At 51.1% G+C, this 18,700-nt stretch overlaps 1 protein-coding gene across 1 annotated transcript in view; it reads left to right on the forward strand.

Annotated features, from left to right (window-relative positions):
• Positions 1-5,600: 5,600 nt before the first annotated feature.
• SFI1 (SFI1 centrin binding protein) overlaps positions 5,601-18,700 on the forward strand; it is a 71,285-nt gene continuing 58,185 nt past the window's right edge. Inside the window, exons 1-7 of the mRNA XM_074206407.1 lie at positions 5,601-6,246; positions 9,009-9,173; positions 9,683-9,754; positions 10,561-10,671; positions 12,463-12,557; positions 14,156-14,273; positions 16,517-16,619. Coding sequence (XP_074062508.1) covers positions 6,179-6,246; positions 9,009-9,173; positions 9,683-9,754; positions 10,561-10,671; positions 12,463-12,557; positions 14,156-14,273; positions 16,517-16,619 — 732 coding nt within the window. The 5' untranslated portion in view covers positions 5,601-6,178. The remainder of the gene's footprint in view (positions 6,247-9,008; positions 9,174-9,682; positions 9,755-10,560; positions 10,672-12,462; positions 12,558-14,155; positions 14,274-16,516; positions 16,620-18,700) is intronic.

Consider the following 18,700-nt stretch of genomic DNA (forward strand, 5'->3'; position numbering starts at 1 on the left):
TAAACTCCAAATTTAGGAGGGAGTTCAGCTCAGGCATTTCTTTGAGGAAGTCTTTCTCTTTTTTCATCTTTATATCACTAGCACTTAGCCCAGGTCTGGTACATGGTAAATGTTTAATAAATGTTAGTTGATCAGTCTCTTTGTTAGAAATGCTGTGGGTTGGAGGTTTTGTTTTATTTTGTGATTTCAATGAAAAGAAGTGGTGGAGCCTGTTAGGACAAGGATTTGGCAGAGGGGTCAGAAATCGCCTCTGATCTTCAATGTGTCTGTTTCTGATTATGTCTTTACAACTATTTAGCCTCTCTCTACCCCTCTCCTTCTTTCTCCATCCTCCTCTCTCCCTTCTCCCCATCTCTCTTCTATCTCTCCCTCTTATCTCTCCCCCTTTCTTCTTTCTCCCTCTCTTTTATCTCCCCTTTCTTTCTATTCTCTATCTCTACCTCTGGGGTGTATGGTATATTCAGATAAGACTAGTACCTCTGGTATGAGGGCTGCTGACACCTTTTCTGGGCTGCTTGTTCACCTGAGTCACCTATCTCTCACCTGTGGCTCTAAGAAACTAACCGCAGCCACACCCCACTAAACCTTTTTGGCAGATGGGCTAAAGCAGGTTGAGGATAATTGAGTTGTCAGGAGTGTCTGCTCCAAGAAGGTGAAGTCTTCATTCCAATGGCCCTGAAACCAGCTGAAGCAGGTGCTGTGGAACGCTTAGAGCTTGGTTAGACATCAAAGACATCAAGGTCATCCATTGCATCTACAGCCATCATCAGTTGTCTTGATTTTGGTCATGGTGACTTGGAAAAGAGAGTGAGGCCTAAGATTTTGTGCAACTCTACCTCACTTAAATTCAATTTACTCACACATTGAAAGACATTACCCATGCTAACTTTACCATTCCTCAAAGGCCTTCGGCAACAGGCAAATGATGAAGCAGCAGGTGTGGATACCCTGGTAGCTGTGTCACAACCGGGCCCAGGTCATAGGGTCGTTTTCTCACTGAAAGTGGCAGTGGGATTCCGTGGCTTCCTGGGTGTCTGAGAAGTCCTTTTAAGGATCTCACTGCCCACCTCCTGATGTGAGGAAGGAGCTAGAGTGTGATCGAGACACAAGAAAATCCACAAAATCTTCTTCAAATAAGATTCCACTCAATATCTGTGCATGGAATTTATGCACACTCATAGACAACACAAGATGCAATAGACCTGAAAGACAAACAGCTCTTATTGTAAGAGAATTTGGCAGGTATCACATCCAAAAAGCATCCCTGAGTGAAACAAAGCTGATAAAAGAAGGCCAGCTTACTGAAGTTGGAACTGGATACACTTTTTTGGGGTGGTCTCAGTGAAGGGGAGTGCCTCAAAGCTGGGTAGGTTTTGCAATCAAAACCAATCTAGTCAGCAAGCTTGAAGGTCTACCAAAACAAGTGAATAACAGGCTCATGAGAATGAGATTGGAACTTGCAGGAAACTGGCAGCTACCATCAAGTGTCTATGCTCCCACTGTGATGGATACTGATGAAGTCAAAGAAAATTTTATGAAGACCTGGAGACCCTTATTGTCAAAAGAGGATAAATTTATAATTCTAAGTGACTTTTATGAGGCTCAGATTACCAGACATGGCAGTCCTTGGGAGGAGTGGAGTTGGAAACAGTAACAGCAATGGTCACCTACTACTGAAGACTTGTGCATCTCATGACTTTCTCATCACAAACAGTCTTCTGATTACCTAAACACAATAAAACTTTCTGGATGTACCCTTATATAAATATTGACATCTAATAGTACATTATATGATTTTTAAGGAAAGAGACAGGCAGGATGTGAGAGTGACAATGCCAAAGTGTGGTACAGAGGGCTAGACTGATCACAGATTCATCCTTTACAAGGTAAATATTCATATTCGACCAAAGCGACGGCCCCAAGGCAAAATAAATACTAGAAGAATTAATGTCAAGAGATTAGTCTCTCTCTGAGCACGAACAGATTTTTGCTAATTTGGAGGGAAAACTGAGTTAACATACAGTTGACAACAGTGGAGCAGAAAAGGAGTGGGTAGGGGTGGCTAGGTGGCGTAGTGGATAACGCACCGGCCTTGGAGTCAGGTTCAAATCTGGTCTCAGACACTTAATAATCACCTAGCTGTGTGGCCTCCGGCAAGCCACTTAACCCCATTTGCCTTGCAAAAAACCTAAAAAAAATAAAATAAAAGGAGTGGGCAGCTTTCAGAGATCTGGGAGACAGCATTGCATTTGCTCGTATGGGTCAGAACACTTGTAAACACCAAGAATGGTTTGATGAAAATGATGGGAAATACAGAAGCTGCTAAATTAAAAAATGAGAACTCTGCAGGGTTTACCAGCAGGATAGTCCATCCATTTTTAAGAATGCAGCATTTAATTCCATTACAAATAAAGTACAAGCAAAGCTTAGAGAGTTGCAGGACTCTTAGCTCAATAAGAAGGCAGATGAAATTCAGTTTTATACAGACAGTAACAATCTAAAGTGCTTTTATGATACCCTGAAGGCTATTTATGGGCCAAAGACATATGGTGCATCTCAACTATTCAGTGCTGATGGAGCCACATTGATTAACCATAGGGACATAATCCTGGAGAGATAGTGTTTTTAACAGACCTTTATTAATCAATGCAGAAGCCATTGACCTTTCACCTCAAATTGAAGTCCATCAGTCCCTAGTTGAAATTCCAACTGAAGAAGGGTTTTAAATGCCATTAGATTCCTTTTAAGTGGCAAAGTACTGGTGCTGATTCTATTCCAAACGAGATCCTCGAGGTGGGGATGGGGGTCAACTGCTCACCCAAAAGCTGACTGAAATTTTCCAGGTTCTATGGCATGAAGAGGTTATCCCCCAAGACTGCAAGGATATCGCCATTGTGTATCTCTATAAAGGTAAAGGGAATAGATTGTCCTGTGACAATCATAGGGGTATTTCCTCTTTTAGTCATTGCTGGTAAGATTCTTTTTGTTTTTTTTTTTAGGTTATTATTATTTTTTTTTTTGCAAGGCAATGGGGTTAAAGTGGCTTGCCCGAGGCCACACAACTAGGTGATTATTAAGGGTCTGAAGTTGGATTTGAACTCAGGTACTCCTGACTCCAGGGCTGGTACTCTATCTACTGTGCCACCTAGTGGCCCACTGGTAAGATTTTTGCCAGAGTCCTCAATAGGTTGATCCTTCAAAGTTGGTCACCTCCCTGACAGCCAATGTGGTTTCAGGAAGGGTCAAGGAAGGGGGTGTGGGGAGGCTAGGTGGGGCAGTGGATAGAGCTTGAGCCCTGGAGTCAGGAAGACCTGACCCAAGTTTAGAATAAGCAACCCAGGTTATCACATGGACTACTTGTGTCTGACCTGTGGTGGAGCATTCCAGGCTCTATTGGTCTGATCAGCCACAGTCGGACATACTGTTATTTGTCTCAAATATGGTGGTATCATTTTGGCTTTCTTCAATGATGGACAAGAACCATCTCTTCCTCTAATTTTCATTTCTCCTTTCTCCCCTGCTCTTCTCTGCTACATTTGATAAATGTGGTGAATGGAACATTCTTTTATCACTAGATCCCATGGCAAGATGCAAACTGCAGCTCCCCCCACCCCATCCATCCAGGATGGATCATGGAGTGGGAGAGAAGATGGCTTTTGCTACACCAATATCATATATTCATTCATCTAGAACTGGAAAGAAATTCTGAGGTTATTGAGTCCAATATTCTGATGTTGTAGTTGAGAAACTGAGGTCCAGTGATTGGCCTTGTGCCTATGGTGCTCCAGTGGGCAGCAGAGTCCAGAATGCCTCTCCTACTTCATTTGATTTTTAACTTCCATTAATCTGTTCCTCTTATCCCCCCTCCCTAAAATTAAAACAAAAACTCTGAAAAATAATTCAAAAAATTGTAATCAAGAAATACATGAATAGGGCAGCAAAACAAATTCCAGTGGTGGTTATGTCTTTCTGCACCTTTCTCCTGCCAGCAGGCCGGTGCTGTTTCATCATTGGGTTGATCAGAACTTGTCTTTTCACGTTGTTTTTCCTTATAACATGTATAAATTGATATCCTGCTTCTCTCTGTATGTACTACAGGAGTTCACAACCATTTCCCCAGCTTCTGAAGCCACCTGTTTCATCATTTCTCATGGCACAACAATAGCTCATTGTGTTCACACACAACTCATTCAGCCATTCCCCCAGGAGGACAATTCTATGAAATGAGCTGTAATAAGGGTTTTGTTAGACATCTTTACACTAACCTGCACAGGGCTAAACCTGAGGGCTTCAAAAACAGGGCCCCTGCCCTCCAGGGGCTTACAATCTATAGTGAGCATTTATGCCCGTGGATATAGTCAGGAGGATCTGAGTGCAAATCCAGCTTTAGCCACTGGCTCACATCCAGGGTCATCTCCAGTCTTCCTGACCCAATGACCACCAGACCCAGATGGAGTCTCTGGAGGAGAAACTCCAGTTTGTGTCCTGGCATCACCTCCCTGAGGTCAGGGTCTTCCTGGAGCACCAGGGACCAACCGGCACCCATCTGGCCTGGGTGGGTCGGGGGTCCGGGCCCAGCACCAGCGAGAGCCCCCAGGCCTGGCAGCGGGGCTCGGGGAGGGAAGGGCTCCCACAGTCCCGCGGGAAGGACGTGCCCGGGCGGCGTTCGAACCCGGAGCCTTTGTTTTTTTTTTGGTTTTTGCAAGGCAAACGGGGTTAAGTGGCTTGCCCAAGGCCACACAGCTAGGTGATTATTAAGTGTCTGAGGCCGGATTTGAACCCAGGTCCTCCTGACTCCAGGGCCGGTGCTCTATCCACTGCGCCACCTAGCCGCCCCTCGAACCCGGAGCCTTTGACCCCCTCCCGATTGATTATGTGTCTCCACTTCCCCACTCCTAGTCTTTCTGGGCCCCAAAGCATCGGGGGCTGCCTGCGGCGAGGGCCCGGGGGCCCCGTCTCGTCGGTCCCGATCAGGCCAGGGCCGGACCCCCGCTGAAGCCCCAGGCCACAAGGAACCCCAAGGTGCGGGAAAGGCGGCCCGGCAGTCATTCAGATTTTTAAAGTAAATTAAAAAGATAATTTTTTTTTTTTTATGGCGCGAAGTTAGAGGCTTCCAGGCTGGGCGGGGCCGGGAGATGAAAACAGACGGACTGAGGCTGCGCAGAGCCCAGCCGCCGCCCCGGCCGCACGGCTTCCCGGCATCCTCTCGTTGCTAGGGCAACGGGGGCGGAGCCGGCGGGGGGCGGAGCCGGAGCCGGCGGGAGGCGGGGCCGGCGGGGGGCGGGGCCGGCGGGGGGCGGGGCCGGCGGGGGCGGGGCCGGCGGGGGCGGGGCCGGCGGGGGCGGGGCCGGCGGGGGCGGGGCCGGCGGAGGCGGGGCCGGCGGGGGCGGGGCCGGCGGTCCTCGCGGGCGGAAGCTGCCGCCCGCTTCTTCGCCTCCTCCCTTCCCTCGCTCCTCGCCGGCCCGGGCCTCAGGCATGGGGGCCCCTCAAGGCGCTTTCGGCCGAAGCAGCGCGGGCCTCAGCGCGGGCCCTCAGCCCCTAGCCCCTGGTAGGAGAGGAGGGAGACCCCCCCCCATCAGCGCCCCCATTTCCCCGTCCGATCGCCCGGAGGAAGCGGCCCTCTGCGTCTGCGCAGACTCGGCGCCTGCGCTCTGAGTCTCCTCCCGGCCGCTCGCGGAGGCAGCGGCCTTCTGCGTCTGCGCAGACGTGACGCATGCGCCCTGCGCCCCGCCGGCCCGGGAGGTGCTCGCCGCGGGGCCGCCCCGCACCTCTTCTGGTCTCTTTGCCCGGTTGAGGAAGGGCGGCTCAGCCGCGGCGGGGGGACGACATCGAGCCGGGCTTCGAGGCCTGGCCCCGGCCCTGGCCGACTCCCTCTGCCTGCTGCTGCCTCAGTGTCCCCGTCTGTAACACCAGGGTCGGGGGGGCCACTGAGGAGGACCCTGAGGGCAGCGGTGACGTCACTCGCCCCGCCCCCCCGTGCCCTCCGGGAGGGCCGGGGTCTCTGGGGACCCTCAGCCTCCGATGACGTCATCGGTGGGCTCCCCCGCTGCCCCCCGCCGTGCGGGCTCAAACAGCCACCAAGGGTCAAGGGTCGGCGGCGGGACTCGAACACAGGACCTCGCCCCAGGGCCGCCCAGCCGCCCCTCTGCCTCTCCTTAGGTCTGTGGGCAGGTGCCAGATGGAGGGTGATTGGAATTTCAGTCAAAGCGGAGCCAAAGTGACCCTGGGGAGCAAGGCCCAGGCCAGGTAAGAGCGAGGCCCGGTGTGGCAGCGGTGTGGGCAGGAGCCCCGAGCTTAGGGAGAGCTTCCGCCTGGCCTCTGGGCCCACTGTGCCAAGGACGGGCCGTGGGGTCGCTGGCTCTGCCCTGGGCTGGCCGAGGACGCCCCCGGGCCTCACCTCCCTGACGCCCGGCCTTTGGAACCCGCCCCGGGCTGAAGACTCGATTAAGTCCCCTGCTAAAAGGCCCAGATTGGGCCGGACGCCGAGCTCGGCGGGGGCAGTTTCAGCAGAGAGCGACTTAGACCCAGGCTTGCTTCTTGGTTGTTTAGCAACATCCACCCGAGAGCACCGTGGCTATGGAAAAGAGCTGGGGGTCTTTGTCGTCTTGTTGCCTTTCAGTCCTGTCTGACTCTTGGCGACCCCCCCCCCCCATGGAATTCTCTTGGCAGAGACACTGGAATGGTTTGCCAACTCATTTTATAGATGAAGGAAACTAAGGCAAGCAGGATGAAGTGACTCGTCCAGGGTCTCACAGCTAATAGGTAACCGAGTCTGGATTTTAACTCGGGTCGTCCTGAATCCAGACTCAGAATTCTACTCATGAACTCCCAGTTCTTTTGAAGGAGGGAAACATCCCAAGGCTCTGTCCTGCCTTTGCAAACCACTTTGCCACAAGCCCATTTCCACAACTCTGGAGTACAAAACTCCAGGAAGAAGCAGGATTGGACTCACCAGACAAACCATGCAAATTGAACTGTGGGTTCACTCTGGGGAATCTTTTTCCTGCAACTCTTCATTCCTTCTCTCCCCAGCCTCCTCCAGGAGGAATGAGCCTATTAATTGAATTTATCCAAAGCATCTTCCCATTAGTCTGATTGTTCAGCGTGAGCGAGCATGCCTTCCAGGACTGCTCAGACCTTTCCCTTTAGAAAGCAGCTAGGCCTTTAGTAAAGATGATATAAGGATGACCTGGGACCAAGACTTGAGAAAAGGAGACTCAGAAAATAAGATTTTTAATATTTCTGACAAGGGGCATGGGGTGGGGACCAGGGAAGCCTGAGGAGGCTTCCATACCAGTAAAGGTTTGACAAAAGGTCAGGGGAATGGGGGAGTACGCACACACCCTGAAGCCTAGGGTTCCCAACCCAGTGGATTATGGCAGGTGGTTCAGTCACTTTGCCAGGCCTGGTCCACAAAGGGCCCTGGCCTGGGGGCCTGCTCCTATCTCTGCCACCATCTGGTGGTGGCCCTGCTCAGTCAGGAAATGAGGAATGCCACAGGCCAGCAAGCATTTAGTAAGTGTCTGCTGCTTGTAAGACCCTGGGGCTAGGAGTAGAAATACAAAGAATGGGATGGTCCCAGCTCTCAGGAAGCTCATTTTCTATCAAGGGAAAAATACCTGTTTACATGCATATATACATACAGACAGACATACGTTTGTGTAACAAATACACATGTGTAAATATATCTACATTCATGAAGATTCTTGCCTTTATACAGAATTAAATGAAAAATAATTTCCAGCTGGTTTAACAGAAGGTCACTAGGGAAGGGTGGTTAGGAATACATTTAGAGTTGGAGGTGTTTGGGGTTTGAGAGGGATCAGGAAAGCTTCTGTCAAAGTTGGAGCTTAGGGGTGGCTAGGTGATGCAGTGGATAGAGCACCGGCCCTGGAGTCAGGAGTACCTGGGTTCAAATCCGGCCTCAGACATTTAATAATTACCTAGCTTTGTGACCTTAGTCAAGTCACTTAACCTCATTGCCTTGCAAAATCAAAAAACGAAACAGAGGTGGAGCTAAAGTGGCTGAAGGAAGTGTAGGGTTCTTGGAGGAGGGAGAACATTCCTGTCAGAGGACACAATCACACAGATTTGGAGATGGGCCAAGGAGTATGGCACATGAGGAACAGAGAGAAGGCCAGCTTGTTTGGGTTGTAGAGTGTGTGTGTGGGGGGTGCCATGAGGTCAGGAGCCTTCCAGGTCAGATGGAGGAGAGGCCATAGGAAGCCCCTGAAGTGCATGGAGTGGGGAGGGGCATGGTCAGGTCTGCTCTCCAGGAAGATCTCTTTGGTGGCTGTGCGGAGACTGAAAAATGGGAGGCAGAGGGCTTGAATCAGGACTGGGAGCAGGGGTAGAATTGGGTGTAGAATGGCAGGATTTGACAGTAGGTTGGATATGTGGGTGAGGAAGGGCATGGGGTCCAGGCTGATGCCAAGGCTACCGTCCTGGGAGTCAGGGAGGTTGGGGAAGGGCTTTGATAGACATTTGGCAAAGTGGTTTTGGGGAGAAAGATGCTGAGTAGTTCTGAGGCATTTGGGGGATCTCTGGGACAGCTCGTCTACAATGCCTCCTTAGCAGTTGGGGCGGTCAGTCTGCAGGTCAGGGAACTGGGACTGGGCCTGTAACTGGTGATGCTGGTGAAACCAGAGACAGAGCCTTCAGGACTGGGATTGGGGTGATGATGATGAGCCAGTGAGGGAATTAGCAGATGGAAGGCAAAGTCGGCCATAGGCCACACAGAGAAGGCTGCAAGAGCTCACTGGTCACTTGAGAAAGAACAGCTTCTGTTGGGTGGTGGAGGTGGGAACTGGACAGGTGAAGGGAGGGGAGGTGAAGGCCCCAAAGAGAAAAAGTCAAGGGTGATATTCAGGGGTGGGGCTGGGCAAAAGGATGGAGAAGGAGTCAGTGACTAGGGAAAGATGGACCAATGAGGAGCTTTTGGGCTCTAAGTCTGATCCCTCCCTGGCTAGAGCTACCTCCCCCAGCAGCTGATAAGATTTCCCTCTTAGGTTCTTGAAGAAAGATGCAGCTGTGACGCAGCCACTGCCAAAGGTGCCAAGAAGCAAAGTGCCCTCCATCCCTTGGCAGCGGGCGCCAAGTAAAGGCCGCCCACTTCCCAATCAGTCAGCATACACCTGGAACCGGAGGGGCCGCTTAAGAGAACTGCGCATCAGGTGAGGGCCCGGGATGCATCCTGGGATTTGTAATGAAGGCTTAAATTGAACTTTACCCAGTGACTTGTTCTTTATTCAGCTGAACAATCTGGGCATCAAATCAATATAAGCTCAGTAGAGGGTGCTATTGTGGGGTGGGCCTGCCCTCCATGTCACCTTTGCGACTGCCCCCGCTGCTTGCTGGATGGCAGCCATCCTTGGGGAGAGGAGCCCGTTGGAGCTCACTGGTTGTCAGTGGCATTCAGCCATTGTTAAGTTTCTGCTGAGCTAAGATGCCTGGCCCTGCCCTCTGGGAGCCCCTGGTCTAGCAGGGGAGACCTACCCTGGACAGGGCAGATGGGAGGCACCTGTATGAACGCCAGTGGGAGAGCCTGTGAGGCGCCAGCCAGACCAGAGGCTATTTTGACTTTCTCCTTGTTGGGATCTCCCTCCTGTAGCTCCTCATCGTAATGGCCAGACCTGGTCACCTTCCCTGAAGCAGTGACTCTGCCCTCTCTGCTTTCTTTCAGATGTCTGGCCAGAAAGTTCTTCTTCTTGTGGGCACGACAGAGCTTCGGCAGAGTCCTTCCCTCGAGAGCCAGGTAGGGTAGCTGCCCCCTTTGGTCGCATCCCCTTGGAGTTGGCCTTGTGCTCAGGGTGGGGCTCAGCTCGGGTGGCAGATGGTGTCTCCCATCCTCTCAGAGGTCAGGGTGTCTTCAGGCCACTAGGAGACTGAAACAGAGCTTCCCTCTGAACTTGAAGAGGGGAGGAGCTTTGCCAGATGGAGAGAGGAATATGTGTCCCTGGCCTTGACCTGGGTTAGCCTCGTGGAGAATGCCGCCTGCCTTGACCCTCAGCCCTGTCCTGGCCAGCCTGGGCTGAACCCTTAGCTCGCAGGTGTGAAACCCAAGATGGATGTATAAGGGCTGTGCTGTCTGTGCCCTGCTTCCTGCTGGCCTTGCCCTTGAGCTCCCCAGCCTCCCCAGGGACACCTGCCTGTGCTCGGTAGACAGCCCCGCAGCACTTCCTTGTGTCCATCTCCTCCATCACGGTGGCATTTCTTGAGCCTTTCTGTGCATGTAGAGTCTTGTATGTGGGCCTATTCAGTAGAGGGACAGTGCCGCTGACCTCACAGTTCTTTTGCCCTTCAAGGCTGTTTCCAGAACTTTGTTTTAATGTAGAAGACGTTCCCAGCCTCTCTCTCTCTCTCTCTCTCTCTCTCTCTCTCTCTCTCTCACTCTCTCTGGCAGGCTCCTGTAACCCAGGAACCCCTGCTTCAAATCATTTTTTTCCCCCCAAGGCAATGGGGTTAAGTGGCTTGCCTAAGACCACATAGCTAGGTAATTGTTAAATGTCTGAGGCTGGACTCAGGTCCTCCTCAGCTGAGCTGGTTTTCCTCCTGTCCCAGGTACCACTATGAGAGGAGGCTCCTGCAGACCACCTTTGAGGAGTGGAAAGACACCTGGTGGGTTGTCCGGCGAGAATGGAAGCTTCGGGTCCGAGCAGACTGCCACTACAGGTCAGATGGTTTTCCTTCTTGTGGCCTTTTAACCAATGAGATTCTGACCCATTCCTTTTGGGTGTGTCTACCAGTGGATGCTTTTTGGCTACCCAAGCTCTTGACTTTGTCACTAATCTCTTGTGGGGGGGAGGGGGAGGTTAAAAATCCTTAATTAGGAAAAAAATTCTGCCGCTGGGTAGCAGTGAGAGTTTGGGGTTGCAATGAAGTGGCCCTGTCCCCTGTTCTCTCAGGGACCTCTAGTCTTGGCCCCAATCCCTAAGAAGTGCCGAGACCCTGGGTGGCCAGTTCTGGGGGAGTCAGTGTCCCAAGGGCCCCGGCAGACTGGCTGGCATCCCACTCTCGGGGTCCACTCTCAGTCATCTGCCCCACATTTCTTCTGTGCCAGGCTGTGGGAGAAGGTGAATGCTGACCCGGAATCCTGACCTTGGTAGTGGCAAGGGCAGGACAGAGGCCCCCCAAGCTGCAGGTGCCTGTTGGGATTCCTTGGCCACCTGTTGCTGCTCCGTGAGGAGTAAGGGATACTGGGGCAGAACCACAATGAGCCCTGCCCTCCCCAGGGGGGAGGCCGACTAACTGCCGAGAAACAGCAAGGTGTAGAGGAGTGTAGACAAGAGACCAGTAGAACAGACTGCCAGGAATAGAGTTGTCACAGACAGGGCTTTGGGTGGCCCAGGCTTCCCGGTCCTTGTCAGTCCTCCTGCTCTTGTGCTTGGGAGGCTGATCTTTGGTCTTCAGGAGTCAGACTTGCTTTTTCCCCATTGCATTTCATCCTCTTGGGTCTGTCCTGGCATTCTCGCCTGGTCTAGTGTCAATTTGACAAGCCTGCCACTGATGTCATGTTATTGGCACCATGTACCAGAGGGGTATAGAGGCGTTCTTGGCCAGGTCTGGGGGGGTGCCAGCCCGAGAATCCAAGATTGTGCCACACTGTTTTTGCCTGGCAGTGGCCTGTACTTTCAGTGATCCTCATTGCTCAGGCCGCTCGGGCACATTCAGACCAGAGAGACCTGGTGGGTTTTGGTGCCCATGAGTCCCAGTGGTGAGGTGCCAGTTTGTTGTGTCTCAATGGAGGGGCGACAGCCCAGGTGAATGACTTTGTTCCCCTCCGGCTCTTGTGCTTGGCTGGTGCTTCATGAGCGCAGGTTGGATTCACTGAATGGACTGTGTTTCAAAGCCAAGTCCCAAAGTTTTTTGTATTATCCTTTGGTTTGCATTTTTCAGGCCTTATTTTTCTTGCTTACTGTGGGAAATAGAGCTGGCTGCAGTTCTAGGATCCCTGCAGTTATGTCTCAGATATGGGCTCTGCTCCAGTTTCTGCCTGACGTCTCACCTCGTTTATGTGTTCCCCCATTTGGGAGCAGCCAGGGTTGTCTTTACGTCTCTTGTGACAGTTTGAGGCGTTTTAGACAAAATTGGATTCTGTCAAGAAAGACATTTGTGCTGGCTTTTTAAACAAGCAGGCGGTCACAGGGGAAAAGTTGACTAGTTAGTCCTCAGTACCCTTTAGCCTTGGGCGACATGCCTTAGGTTGTTTCTTGTGATCCTTCCTAGAACCCTCCAGGGCCCTCAGGGGAGGATGTTCTCCTCCTTTGGGCTGGATCCTTGCTGACTGGGCAGATGGGCAGGATGAGGGAGCACATAACAAATCAGGACTTGAATCCAGGGCTCTTTGCTGATGGGGCTTCTGTGCAAGTGAAGTTACTGTGCTGGGGTCTCCCCAGATCAGTGGTGTGGGAGGACACTGGTCAGTTCTCTGACAGAGGACTCTTGGCTCTCTTGACTGATTAGATACACCTTGTACAATCTGATGTTCCAAGCCTGGCAGACCTATGTTGGACAGCAGCGAGACAAGAAGAATAAGTACCGCAGAGCCGAGCACCATGGTAAGAGTCGCTCAGGTGCCTCCCAAGGGGTTGCAGATCCTGAGGCTTAGGAAAAAGAGGCCTTGGAAAGCAAGTGTGGACTAGGAGTGAGGCTCCCAATGATTCCCTGGGACTGAGTGGTTTGTAAGGTGGGGCAGCGTGAGAGAGCGGGAGGGAGCTGCCTGTTATGTTTGGGAGGACACGTGAAGGGATGAAAGCAGTTTGGAAAGCATCTGTGAAAAAGTCACCAAGTAGTAAGGTTGGACAGCTGCCCTGGAGGTTCCTTCTAGCCCCAGATTCAATATCCCGTGAAAACTGAGGGTGGCTTCTGACCACTGACTCAGGAACCACGCAACTATGAATTCTTCCTCTAAATTCTCTAGACCTTAAGGGTTTTTCCTCTGAAATTTTTCTTTTAATTTGAATTAACAAGCTTCTTCTCTCATTCCGACCCCCCTGAAAACAGAACAGAAATAAACCCTTGTAACATCTGTGTACGTTTAAGCAAAACAAATTGGTCAGATCCAAAATCGGGTCGCATTTTGTATCTCAAATTCACCTCCTCTCAGGTAAGAGGCTTTGGGCTTGAGAGGCTGTAATTTATCCAGCTCTTTCCCAATTGATGGACATCCCCTCAGTATTCAGCTCTATGCCTCCTCAAATGTACACACATGGGGCCCTCTTTGGGTTAGAGTTGGGCTTAGGCAGAATTAGGGTCCAGTTAGACACAGTTAGGAATGGGCTACTCAGGACTGTCGGGCCTGGGGACAGAAATCGGACCTCAGATGCTTCCTAGCTGGGAAAGTCACATCATCACTGCCTTCCTCAGTTTCCTCCTTTGTAAAATGCAGGTGATAATAACACTTCCCTCCCCGGGTTGTTGTGAGGATCTAACTCTGTGATCAGATTCTTCTTTCTTGTTCAATTTGAGGCATAGACCTCCTAGTGCTGGGTCCTAGGTTCGTGTGACCCAGCCGAGTGACTCATTTTTCTCCTTTGTCATATGGTGGTGCTAATATTTGAACTCCCTACACAGTAGGGAGGAGAAAGCTCATCAGTTGTAGGTTATGGTCACTTTCCAGTCATGTCCAGCTCTTTGTGACCTCTTTTGGATTGGTTTGTTTGTTTTTGGCAAAGATACTGGAGTGGTTTTTGCCATTTCCTTCTCCAGCTCATTTTACAGATGAGGAAACTGAGGCAGTCAGGGTAAAGTGACTTGCCCAGGGTCATCCAGCTAGGAAGTGTCAGAGGCTGGATCTGAACTGAAAATGAGTTTTCCTAACTTCAGGCCCAGCCCTCTGGGCACTATGGCCACCTAGCTGCCCTTTCACTTGTCGCCCATGGCTTAGGTTTGAGAATCAGTGTCCAAACCAGGAGGACCTGACCCTCCTCCCCTGGGGTGTGTGAGCCTGGCACATGTCCTGGCTGGGGCGGAACCCAGGAGCTGATGGGTTTTGGCAGAATCTCCTTTCCTTTCCAGTAAAAGAGTGAAGCCCCTGCCTTGGTCTGTCCGGGCCCCTTGTCATCTGCCACCTCCCTGCAGGGAGATCTCAGACAGTGGCCTGGCCGCAGTGCTTACTGTCCGGTTTGTTCGTTTTTCACTTGTTTCTTGGGCTCAGTGGTCAAGCAGAGGCTGCGGCTTGTCTGGAAACACTGGCTCATTTATGTGGATGTTTGTCGGACCAAGAGTGAGATGCATGCTGTGGCGCAGGAGTTCAGGCAGCAGAGCATTCTTAGGTGAGTGTCTGGGAGCAGCTACCCCTGCTGATGAGTGCAGGGCAGTGCCTGAGGCTGGCCACGTCAGAGGGCCTTCTGGAAGCCACTGGCTTTCTTGCCCACGCCTCTCCCCTTCTGGACACAGAGCAGAGTAAGGGGTCATTTCCTGTTTGTGTGTGTGTGTGTGTGTGTGTGTGTGTGTGTGTGTGTGTGTGTGTGTATGTGATGTCATGAACCATCATACCAGAGGGCACAAGACATGCTCCTGGCTGTGCGTGACTCGGGTCAGGCAGCTCTCCCCTTTACCATGCCATCTGCTCCTGGGGTTTTCAGCTGGAGTTCTTTGGACTGACTTCTGCTTTACAGACGGGCCCCAGTCTCTTGCACAAGGCTGTGATCACCCAGCTGTCCCCTGGAGGTTTGTTGGGGAGAGAACAAGGCTGTGGGTCCCATTCACTCCTCTGGGCCCCCAGAGGCTGGGACCGGAGACCAGCTCTTGGTCCAAGAGACTTTGAACCCAACTCTGGACCGAATCCCCTTCCCCTTTGAATAGCCCATGCCACCCGAGGCTGACTCACAAGCAGCCCAGTCATGCCTTTGTGCTGCTTCCTTGAATTGCTCCTTTAATAAATCAAATACGCACCTGTAGGAGAAGCCTATGGTTATTGGGGCTGGCTTTTTTGTGCCCCAAGGTCTTTTTTCCACATTAACACCCCCACCCCATTTAATCTGTCCCATGGGCCAGGGGCTCAAGGCCTTGAGCTGTCCTGATAGCCATCTTCAAAATAACCTCCAGTTTATCGTTGTCCTTCCTAAAATGGGCCACCCAGGCCTGGGTTCAGGCTGGACACGGTGCCTATCTTATCGCCATCTAGGATTGTGTTCTCCTTCTTTGCAGCCATTTCACTCTGTTGACTTCTTGAATTTGAAGTTCTTTGAGACCCTCTGATCTTTTTTGTACAAATGGTTCCTTTGCTTTGCCTCCTTTCTTTGTTTTTTTTTTTGCAAGGCAGTGGGGTTAAGTGACTTGCCCAAGGCCACACAGCTAGGTAATTATTAAGTGTCTGAGGCTGGATTTGAACTCAGGTCCTCCTGACTCCAGGGCTAGTGCTCTATCCACTGTGCCACTTAGCCACCCCTTTGCCTCCTTTCTTATACTTGTCATGGTGACTTCAAAACATGGTACAAGTGGAAACTTTTTTTTATGAGACCTCCATGTCAGCTAAGCTGATTTGACCCAGGAGTTGGACCTGTTCCTTCAGCTATTCCTGTTGTCCCTCTAAGCATTGGGTTGTCAGCAAATTAGATAATCGTGGCATCTCAACCTTGATCCTTATTGATCAAAATCTGAAAGAGCCTCGGCCAAGCCCCACCCCCGGCGCGCCCCCACTGGAGACGTCTCTCCAAGCTGATGTTGGGCTGTTGAGCGCAGCTCCAAGTCCCTTGATCTAGTCCACCAGGCCAGGTTGCACCTCTCCTGTCTTTTCCATGATTGTGACAGCATCGACTTCATAACATCTGGATCAGAGGGTCTGATCTGACATCGTGCAGCCTGCCCTGGTTTCAGGCCTGCTGGCTTTTTGTGATCGCCGTTTCCCTGAGCAGCAGCCATCCTTTGAACAGGGCACTCCAGTGTCTTGCCAGGAATCCAAGGCAAGCCCAGTGGCCTGAAGTTGGCAATGTCTGCTCTCTTTAGAATGCAGGCACATTCTCCTAGCTTGAGGGTCTTTGTCCAGTTCTTAGGCCACCAGTCCCTTCACCATCCTTGGGGGTGTTCCTCTGGGTCAGAAGGAATGTGGGGCCGCCAGCTCCTTATGGGCATTTTTCTTCTGTTAGTTCTGTTTGAGTATAGCATGGCCTTATGCGTGTGAGGCATTGTCCTTTCCTGTCTGGAGGCAAGAACCAGGGGAGGTTTGCTCAGTTCTCCCTCCCACAACCCCCCCTCCCCCAAAGCAGTGCTGCCTGTGCTCCTCCAGCTTCAGACCCAGTTCTTTCCCATCACCAATTTGTGCCCCCCATGCAGCACAGGATCAGTGGAGCCCATGACCAGGCTCCAGTTCTTGTTATGGGCTGCGGTCATCTTTCTAGAGAAGAGCTGACTTCAGGGCTTCCTTCAGCAGCTCCCTGAGAGCTTCTAGTGGCATACCACACAGGGGCCTGGGTCCAGTGGGATGGCAGCAGGGATGGCCTCACCTCCCCTGCCTCATCCCCCTTACTCCTTCTCAGGTTATGGCTTGTCCTTGTGAAATTCTCTTTTGATACAGAGTGCCTTGGAGAGTGTGGAGGCGGCAGGTGCAGAAGAGCCATATGGGCCGTGTGATGGACACCTTGGCCCTGCGGCACTGGGCCAGCAGCCTGCAAGGATGGGTAAGACTCCCCTTGGTTTTAGCCCCCCTCAGGGTCCTGGAGGATCACTTTGTGGTTGGCCCCTCCAGTCTCCTCTGACCTGGCTTACCTTTCCCTCTGTCTCCACCATCGGTCACTTGGCGAGTCCTTTTCTCTCTCCATTCCTCCTCTCCTTTGCTTTCCCCTGCCACCATCAGCCCAGGCCCTCGGTGCCTCCTGCTTGACTGATTGCACCACCTCACATCTTTCTTTCCTCTGACCTATCCAGCTTCCTTACATAGAAATCTCATTTTTAAAAATATTATTAACAAGAATTCATGTCTAAAGAAGCAAGAAAAAGTATAAAATGTGAGTGGTTTTCCACAAGCAAATCTAATACTAAAATTAGAGAGAAAGAAGGAAACAAATCTTTAAATAAAGTTTCAAGAAAACTAAGGAACTGATTCCAGTTTATAGAATGATGGGCTGCTCCCTTCAGGCAGTTAGTCATTGTGAGCATTTATGAAGCACCCACTATGGGCTAGGCATTGACCTAGTGCTGGGGGATACAGAAAGAGGCAAAAGATGGGCCCTGCCCTCAAGGAACCCCAATCTAATGGGGAGACAACTAGCAATCAAATATGTACAGAGTGAACTCTAGACAGGGCAAATAGGGAATAATGAACAGAATAAAGAGGCCTTGAGGAAGACTTCCTGTAGAAGATGGAATTTTAGTGGGGACTCACTGGAAGCTGGGGTGGGGTGGGGTCAGTGGTCAGAGTGGAGGACAGAGTGCAGTCCAGGCTTGGGGGACACCAGAGAGAAAATCCAGAGCAAGAGATGGAGGGACTTGATCATGTTAAAGCTGAGAGCCCAGGGGGTAGTGAGGTGTGAGGAGGCTGGAAAGGGAGGAAGGGCAGGTTGTGATGGGCTGGGTACTGGAGGCTCTAGGGAGCCCCTGGAGTTCCTTGAATTGGGGGTGACATGGTCAGACCTGAGTTTTAGGAAAATCACTTTGGCAAGTGAAGGGAGGAGGATAGACAGAGGCAGACAGAGTCCCCAGCAGCAAGGCCTGAGGTAATGAAGGCCAGCACCAGGGTGGGGGCAGTGTCAGAGGAGATGAGGGGGCAACAGTTGGGATCTGGGAGGAGGGGTGAGTGTGAGTTTGGGGGAAAGATAATGAGTTCTGTATTAGACGTTTTTGAATTTGAATGTCTGAAAGGAAGTTGAAGATGAGAGATTAGACCTAGACAGAGAGACTGGGGCAGGAAAGGTAAATCTGAAAATCATAAATCCATAGGAACTGATGAGATTACCCAGTAAAGTAGTACAGAGGAAGAAGAGATGAAGGCCTAGGACAAAGCTCTGAGCAACCCCAATAATTAGGACTCCCCAGCTTCCTGTAAGCCCCCACTAAAATTCCACCTTTCACAGGAAGTCTTTCTCAAGGCCTCTTACTTCAATATCTTCCTTCTGTTCATTATTCCCTATTTACCCCATCTTGAGCTTGCTCTGTACATATTTGTACAACATTAGAAGATCTAGCAAAGAAGGCCAAGAAGGAACCTTCAAAGAAGTAGATAGGAGAATCAGAAGAAAGGGGTGTCCCAAAGACCAAGAGGGGGAGAGAGTGATCAGTTGTGTTCAAAGCTTCTGAGAGGTTGAGAAGAAGGAGAATGGAGAAAAGGCCACTGAACCTGTCACCTATGAGATCATTCTTTGGTTTTAGAGAATAGTTATGGGGGAATGATAAGGTTGGAAGCCAGATCATCAAGGATGAAGAGAGTGAGAGAATCTGGAGACCTTTGTTGTAGATGCCTTTTCCAGGACTTTAGCAACAAAGAGCAGAAGAGAAATTGGATGATAGTAAGGGTTTTTCAGGGTGGGGGAGACATGGGTATGTTTGTAGGCATGAGGGAAGGAGCCAGTAGAGAGGGAGAGATTGAAGAGAAGTGAGGGAGAGGGGATGACTGGGAGCAATCTGGGAGGAAGGGAGTGGGTTTACATACAGGTAGAGGGGTTATCCTTTTTTTTTCTTTTTTTTAAATTTATTTTTATTCTCATTTTGTACAAATTTTTTTTACATCAATAAAATATTCTTGTTTACAAGTAAACAAAATACC

The sequence above is a fragment of the Macrotis lagotis genome, chromosome X (genome assembly GCF_037893015.1).
Source record: "Macrotis lagotis isolate mMagLag1 chromosome X, bilby.v1.9.chrom.fasta, whole genome shotgun sequence".
Classification (NCBI taxonomy): Eukaryota; Metazoa; Chordata; class Mammalia; order Peramelemorphia; family Peramelidae; genus Macrotis; species Macrotis lagotis.